This window comes from Pungitius pungitius, chromosome 18, assembly GCF_949316345.1.
Source record: "Pungitius pungitius chromosome 18, fPunPun2.1, whole genome shotgun sequence".
Classification (NCBI taxonomy): Eukaryota; Metazoa; Chordata; class Actinopteri; order Perciformes; family Gasterosteidae; genus Pungitius; species Pungitius pungitius.
Window position 1 is genome coordinate 7,914,099 of NC_084917.1, and position 8,316 is coordinate 7,922,414.

The window sequence follows — 8,316 nt, forward strand, 5'->3', positions numbered from 1 at the left end:
TAGATCCATTGATTATTTGCCTTTACTTAAGGGGGTAGTTAATGGATTGTTTTCTAATCTTGTTGCACTGTTTAAAGGGATTTAAATTTGGCAGTTTTAGGAACTAGAACTAAACATGAAAACTATCCCTTAATTTGCATTCTATTTTTTGCCATTAAATGGCTAATTGTGATTTCCTTTTATATATATTCTTTCCTTTTCAGATAAAAATGTCCAGAGTGATTTTTCATGGTATTTTGTATTTCACCCCTACAAAGCCCATATATATTTATATTTTTAGATTGTATATTTTTAAATCCCCCAATACAAACCATGAAATTATACATTAATCTACTCCAAAGTTGATTACTTAATTAGTAAAGCAGGGCCTAAATACATCATCATCATTGAATATGTAATTAAAGCTTCAAGTAATTTATTAGAGAAAAATATGCACCTGACCACGTACACCTGATACATTTTCCCAGCCACATCGACAATCACATCACTGTTATCTTATTTGGCTTTTCAAGGCAAATGCAGACCTCTGGAAACTTATTTCAGGCATTTCTTTGTCTCGATAATGAATAAGCTGTAAAGCATATGTGTCACAGTCATATCTGTCCTGTATGAAGAGACATATTTGTTATACTGCAAAAGTAAAAAACTAAATGTATAATAACTTCAAAGAGAAATATTCACATTATTTAATATGGCAAGCGTGTTGGACTGTACATATGTAAATATTTAACAATAATATCTTATTACAGAGCTTATTACTCTCGGTTTATAGAAAAAAATAATTATTTTGGTATAAAAAATAACAAAGCATACAGCAGAAAATAATACAAAATTCAGCAGATTGCTACACCTCATGAGCTGAATGGGAACTCAGTTTCAGTGCTCTAACCTTTAAGCCTCTTCCTCTTTCAAACTGGAACTCAAATGTCCAAATATCGTGGCCTTTCTACACAGGGGGAGCCTTCTTCCTCCTGAACATCTGGCTCAGTCGTCGTCGGGCTGAGCTTCTCTCAGATGACTGCGTCTTTTGGCTGTGCGGATGAAAAATGCATGAAACGGAGTTCAAACGGAGCCAGCGTGTAGGCTAAGTCTCGGGGGGGGGGGGAAACTCTTGACTAAAAGCCTCTCGTTTGACTGTGTCGGTGCGGCCTGCTGCCGCCTCAGAGCATCGTGGAGCAATTGCAATGGCTCACCTGTCGGTATCCGTCACTGCCGACTCCGCTTTTGTGAAAGACCCAAATTTTATTTTCCACGCCCTTTTTTTAGTAGTCTCTTCTTTTTCAGAACCCTGAAATTGCACAAAACATATTTGTGGAGCAAAAAAAGAGAATATTAGGAGGAGAAAAATAACATATTTCTCATAAAACTCACTACAACCTGATGCCAAATACATAATGTACTTGTTCTTTAGTTGTGTGTTTGACTTACATACAATTATAACGTTGTATTTAAGTGTATTTTAACCTGCTTTTCATGCTCCTCCTCATCCATTTCGGGCAGGTCATCTGTAGTGAGATGCTGCCCTCTGCAGTCTGCCTTTAACTTTCCTGCATCAATAACACACACACACACACACACACACACACACACACACACACACACACACACACACACACACACACAATACCATGGATGCAGTAGAGTGAGTATAAATGAAATGTACCATATCACAAAAGTTGAAAACTGAAAGCGGTAGGTGGACTCAGACTCACTTCTATAAAGTGTTGAAATATTTGTGTCAGATGCAGACCTCTGCCGGAAGTGTCTGTGGAGATGATCTCGACCCGGCAGGGCTTCGCTGTGCTCTGCACTTTTTGGGTTTTTGGGACAAAAAGTGAGCTCCTCCTTGGCAGATTTAGAGTCCCTCTGACAAGTGGCGGGAGCCTGAAAGGGAGGCCGAGCGTCGGGGGAAACCATTGTCATCAAGGTTTGGTCAAAACAAGTTTGACAAGATCAGGTTTGGAAACTGTAACTACTAAAAGTAGCCCTATATGAAAGTTTTCACCTGGTCCACCTCTATGTTTTGATCCTCCTGCAGGGCATCCGTCTCCATCTGCAGCGCTCGGCTGCGCATCTGTTGTCTGGCAATTTCTTCTAACATTTGGCACACCTGTTCCAAGTAGCGGAGCCCAGGGCTCAGTGGTGCCCTCTCCCGCTCATCAAGGTCCTGCACGGATCATTGAGCAAGGAAAGCTTTCACTTGTAAGGTACAATAATGTAACAAGTTTAGTCAACTCCAACGTCTTTCAGAGCGATGCATCCAACACATGCACAGGGACTCCTCTGGATGCATTGATGGCACCCAGTCACTTTGCTGCTCCGCTGACTTTTACTTCAGCGGCATCATTGCGTCGACATTTGTGGTTTGGAGGGAAATTTCTAGACAGCTATTGGATGGATCGACATAAAAATATGATCCAAACGTTCATCTGTCACAGGATGAAATGAAACAATTTGGGTGAGGACTACTATTCCAAGGCCATGATCAACATGGTAAAAACTTGGATCATGATTTTTGCTGAAGCCACTAGACTGAAGACCAGAGGTCTTCAACAGGGGGTCCGCGGAGGTACTGCAGGGGGGGGGTCGCGGAATTTTTGGTTGATAAGACCAAAAAATAAATTCCAACCAATTTTTTTCCCATAAATGTAAACTTGAGAATCGGAATTGTATTTATTGTCTTTAAATACACATTAACATGAATCCAACATATTGTGGGCGAACAGATAAATTGATGAGGAAGACGTTATCTTTCAGTCTGCAATCTCTGTCAAGCACTCACAGCACCTTTCATGCAAATAGGACAGACACGAGCCAATCAGATTGCGTTCATGCTCACGTCTAAAGAGCGCAAAGCTAAAAAATAAAAGATGGTGGACCAAACTCCGTAGAATAGGGGGTCCTGACTCCATCTCACCATCAGTTTGGGGGACCTTGGCCTGAAAAACGTTAAAGACTCTTTGACTCTTTGTCTTGATCAACGATTAAGTCTAGATTTTTTTCAATGAATTGTTTGTGCTACAAATTAATACAATCACCATTTATAGTTGAACCTTTTTTCTTTTCCCTTTAACATTAACAGAGAAAACATATATTTATATTTGGAAATCTTTTTACAGTAATATAATTGATAGAACCAACAATAGACATTGTATGAAAGTTTTGTATTGAGAACAGATAATTAGGTCTTTCTCAGTCGGCCTGTTAAGTCAGAATCAATGATCGCTTCTTTGTAACTCTTGAACGTTGAACTCATGAACGTTTCTAAAGAGTAGTTACAAAAGTAATTGGTCAATTATGTCTTCATTGTTTGACATGTTTTTGTGTCGCCAAATTATTTCCCCTCAGGCCCTTATGGGTACATCTAGAAATGCAATAACATTGAGGACCAATTTAGATAATTATTTCATGTCAACATTAATTCACATTCACTGAGCTTACTAACTTATAGCAAACAGAAAAAATCCAATGCTTTACAGGTTTTCCATTATCTGGTAAACAACCCGTCTGCCAAGTTTTGAAAAGAAAAACCACAGACAGCTCATTGAGTTTGTCTCCGTCCATTCCTCGCGTGTCTGTGGGCGTAAAGACACCTGGGCAGACTGGTTTATGGTCCTCGCGCCGCAGACCGACACGTGACGGGTTGGAGCATGAAAGAGAGTCGGCGTAATGACAAGCCTGTCCTTCTTCTACATCTCAAAGCAGTTGTTTGGGGAATTTGTGTTGCAACCCTTTTGGCGGCAATAGAATGCGAAACAGTGTCTCACGCCTTCAAACTTCCTCCACGCATACCTGTGGTGTTCAAGACAAACCTGCTACTGTGAAACTCGTGTCATCCTGAAACTACTTCAAATGAGGAAAAAAAAAACACATGATTTGGTGCGTGCCATGAACAGTGTCTCACCTGTGATTTAGTCTGATCCGCCTGAATGTCACAGCACGCGATCGACCGTCTGCGCGGCTCCGACGTCTGCGTCGTGGGCACAGGTGCGTTGGCTGACCTCTTCAGGGCGAAACTCCGTGACCTTTGACCTCTCGCTACCCACGACGCGTGCCGCGTGGGTCCAGTAGACGCGCGAGGACGACGCATCAGCATCTCGTCCACTGAGACGCGCGGAGCTCCGCTGGCACCGAGGACCGGAGAGGAAGAGGAGGAAGAAGAGAGGGTGGGAGACTGGGACGGCGAGGCAGACGTGAGTCCGTGCGCTTCCCTTCCTGCGTTATCCGTGGTGACAGAGGACGGCGTGGCCGGGGAGGACATGACGGAACTGGCCGTCTCCACGCCAGAGTCCACCGAGTCCGGGCGCGGACTTGTCCCCGTGTCGGAGGAAGGTGTTGGAAGGTCTTCGCCGTTGCTTCCGAGACGCGCTGCGTCCGAATAGTGGCCTGCGTCGGCGACCCAGGACTCCATTAGGTTCCCGAAGCTCCTGTATAGATTCATCTTCCTCCCCCCAGTCTTCTGTTGCCCCCCGAACTGAAGACGCCGGTGTGGCACGGCCCACGCAGGCGTTATCCACGGGGAACTAGTGCAGTTGATGTGTGATCCGCCTCTGCAGCTTCACCACGCCTCTCCCCATCACCTGTCGGCCCTCTGCTGCGTGTCCATACCTGCTCCTTCCTGTCACCGCATTCTGGGAAGAAAAAAAAGTGACTCATTTGTTATTTTAAAAGTTGTATTTGTCCACACAGCTATAATAAAATCCAGGACATGTATTAGGGGAAGGCACAAGCTGTGGCATGAAGGTTTAACTGAGGTTAGAAACAAATATCAGATATGAACTTCAGTCATCTTTAACTTCGCAGAATGGGACCGAAAATACAAAAATACTAATGCCATCTAGCATTAATATGATTCCAACAACCTGAGAATGAAACAAAACTCACTTGTATGGCTTAACACACCTAACCCAGGCATTGCTATGGGCGGGAATATGCCATTTGTAACGCGATCTGTCAAAATTCCTACGTGGATAAGCAGCATTAATGGTGTGTAGCCAAAACCGTAGACGCTGCTTCGTAATATAAAAATCTGCGATTTTTCAACGAATGCAGGAATGTAGAGTCAACAGTCCTGTCTGCAGATATGATCTAAATTCCCCATGTGGACAGTGGCAGCATCTGATCAAGAGCCCTGGATCAGGGGCGTCATTAGTTCTGAAGCCCCCCCAAAAATGTTCTTCAGCCCTCCAAATAATTTGCCGTTATTGGCTTTTATTTGAATTTTGGTGATGTCACTATGGTTTTTCACGTGTTATCAATAACTCAAACATGATACAAACGTGCATGCGTTTTGGTTGGTATGTATATGCAAAATGCCACTCCCCTTGGGGCTAAGGCCCCCCCCCCCCTCCGCCCTGGATCCTTCACAACCCTGGAAACACAATGCGAGAGTTATTTCATGTTTGCTGTGGTCTTTATCAACATGTACGCTGAATAAACATAGATCTGATGGGGTCAGGTGCGAACTGCCCCACCGTATCAAATATAAGAAGGAGAAGAGGAAGAAGAAGAGGAAGAAGAAGAGAAGTTTAGAAGAATAGCAAAGAAAACAAGCAAAAAACCCGACCCAGGTGGCTTTCGTCATTCTTGTTTGAGGCAGAGGTGTTGTTTGCCTCGCCTATGTGCTTAATCGCCAGTTTTATGTCAGTTGAGCAAGACTTGGTTCTACCCACATGTGAGCACATGACCTACCTTTTGGAAACAAAGGACATTTAATAAGAGTGGCTACAAACATTACAGTGGTGACAAACAATGCAAAAGGAACGCGATCAACCCGGTCTGAGATGATGACAAACAGTGGATTCCATTTAGTTGGGATACTTAGTGAAAAAGTGGGACCAACTCACTCAAATGCGTATTGTCTTATTATGATAATGTCTGAATTTATTGTAATTTTTTTTTTTTTTTCCGGGGGAAGTGCAATATGATCATACAGTGGCATTATTCCTCTATTTGATGCATTTGATAAGTTCAATATATGCAGCCTTTTTTGCTGGTATTAATGGAATACTTTTTATTTCTGTTAACTTGCCCACTCTACGTGTGTGTGTGTGTGTGTGTGTGTGAATTTGGGTTAATTGATAGTGCCAATGTACCTGAATTCCATCGTCCCATCGTTTCCAACTGTAAAGGTGCTACTGAGACACTACTGTACAGATGCTGCAGTTTGTGTTTACTCCAGGACCCCCCCCCCCCGTTGTGTGCAGGTACACAGGGCATTGCCCACAGCTCAAGCACAAAGCGGGGAAGTCTTATGGCCTGAAATGTAACGTGATTTCATATTTAAACGATGATGCTCCTTTCGGCCTGCGAGTGATGTCATATAACGGCCAATCGGCAGTACGTGTCAGTTGGATGTCAAATCTAGGAAAGTGCTTTTTAATGGTTTTCACAGCCCAACATCATGGGACCTTGGGAACATGAGAATAATATGTGTCCATCTGTTAGTGCATTTGGACACATATTGTTTCATTTATACTGTACATCCAGCACATAAATACTAAAATCATAATTCCGCTTTTTTTGGCCTCCACCGACACTTAAAAAAATAAAGCATATTCACTTTACCAATACATGTTTTACTCTCCAGATATTGTCGGCTCCTTGGAGCTTACTCTACACAAACATGCAGGATACTAGTTGATGTACGGACAAACCTTTCACCAACTCTCCATGAACGCACAGGAAAAGAGCGGCATCAAGGTGAATCAGGCAGAGCAAATACATAAACATCATACACGTCAATAAAGAGGAGCATTGTGACCTGAGTCAAACCTGAGACCTCATCAAGAAGTCCGCACTTTGACATGAAACCATGAATCACTGTTGTCATGGCAAATACAAGAAGAAGTCTTTATTGACATACTTTGATTGTCATTGGGCATTAGAGGAAGCATTCAGGTGTTGAAAAAATGATGCTCGGGAAATTATTTCAGAGTCTTCACATTATTGCGGCAGAAATTCAGTAAGAACACATTTTAGATTTTTTTTCCATTATCTTATCTAACCACCAGTCTATCAAAATGTGCCTGACTTTTAAATACCTGAAGCTGCCACAAGATGGCTTATAATCGTGCAACTCAACTGACTTCACTGGAAGACATTCTACTGTATACACCAAACAATTACACACATTTGAGAAAACAACTGAACTTAATATATATTCACAGTTTGGGGGACGTAGTAAGTACTTAAAGCACTTTATGTGTGTTATCTCATGCACCCAAAGTCAATCCATGCAGGGATTTGCTCAAGGAAGCCAGTTATTTAGATAAAACATCACTGAATAGTCACGAGGGTGGTGTATTTGGAACTAGCAACAAGGCATCAATTTCCTTTTTTTGCACCTTTAAATTAAAGTTACAGCTATGGAGAGAAAGACAACCAGAATGTCAAATAGTAAAAAAGAAAGAGGTCAATATTCACATTTAATGATTTCAGCCTTCAGAAAGTACAAAGGACGTTTACGCCTAATTTCAAATGGTGGAATTGGCCCTCATTCATCAAGCAGTTAAGTGGAAAACAGCTCAGGATCTGAGGAAATCATAGATATTTATCTCACAAGTAATTTGAGCTCAAATTACAAAAGAGCACCTATAGAAAAACCATGATGGGACATATGAAGATTAGTGAGCCAGTTAAACCCAGTTATAACGTAGGTGTATTGTATCACAAATGCATTGAATCAGTAACTTCCAGGTGTAACTGTACAGTTTAACCCAACCACCAAGAAATCTAACCAACTGGCTGATATATGACCCGTTAGTTTCAAGTGAGATGGTATGTAAGGTTACTGATCAAACTAAATATCTATCTAAACAGCTTCTAAACTAGTTTATTGATACTCAAATAACTCTAAACACATATTTCACTATTAAAACAAAGGAATACCAACAACGGTTTGCAAATGATGGATGGATTCTAAATGGTATTTTTGACTTTCATGCTCAGTTTGCTACAGCTTTTGCTACAGGGAATGTTGAAACACTTTTATTGAGAACATTATAGATCCTTTCAAATTGTAAACGCTTTTTACGAATGAAGACATTCTTTTAGTACGAATGGTGCTCACCTTGACCAGAACACAGCCATTTTCAAACTAGAGCCTCGGGGTCATCATTAGATGATTGTGAAAATTTTCATCGCATCTTGTACTGTGGAAACAGCATCAGTCCACAAACAGACAGAAATACAAATACGTGCTGTTCAAAGTACTGAAAACCTCCTCTGTGGGAGTTAGCTACAGTAAGTGTCTCCTGGTCCACTTGTTGCCTAGTTCTCACACACACACACACACACACACACACACACACACGC

The 8,316-nt window shown here is 41.9% G+C and overlaps 1 protein-coding gene across 1 annotated transcript; it reads right to left on the reverse strand.

Moving 5' to 3' along the window:
* Positions 1–55: 55 nt before the first annotated feature.
* si:dkey-106l3.7 (uncharacterized) lies at positions 56–8,195 on the reverse strand. The gene is made up of 7 exons (XM_037484626.2): positions 8,072–8,195; positions 3,905–4,631; positions 2,006–2,167; positions 1,713–1,884; positions 1,465–1,547; positions 1,194–1,288; positions 56–1,031 (listed from the first exon to the last, which is right to left on the reverse strand). Exons 2-7 carry the CDS (start codon positions 4,439–4,441, stop codon positions 947–949), a joined length of 1,134 nt encoding a protein of 377 aa, XP_037340523.1. The 5' UTR covers positions 4,442–4,631; positions 8,072–8,195; the 3' UTR covers positions 56–946.
* Between the last annotated feature and the right edge of the window lie 121 nt (positions 8,196–8,316).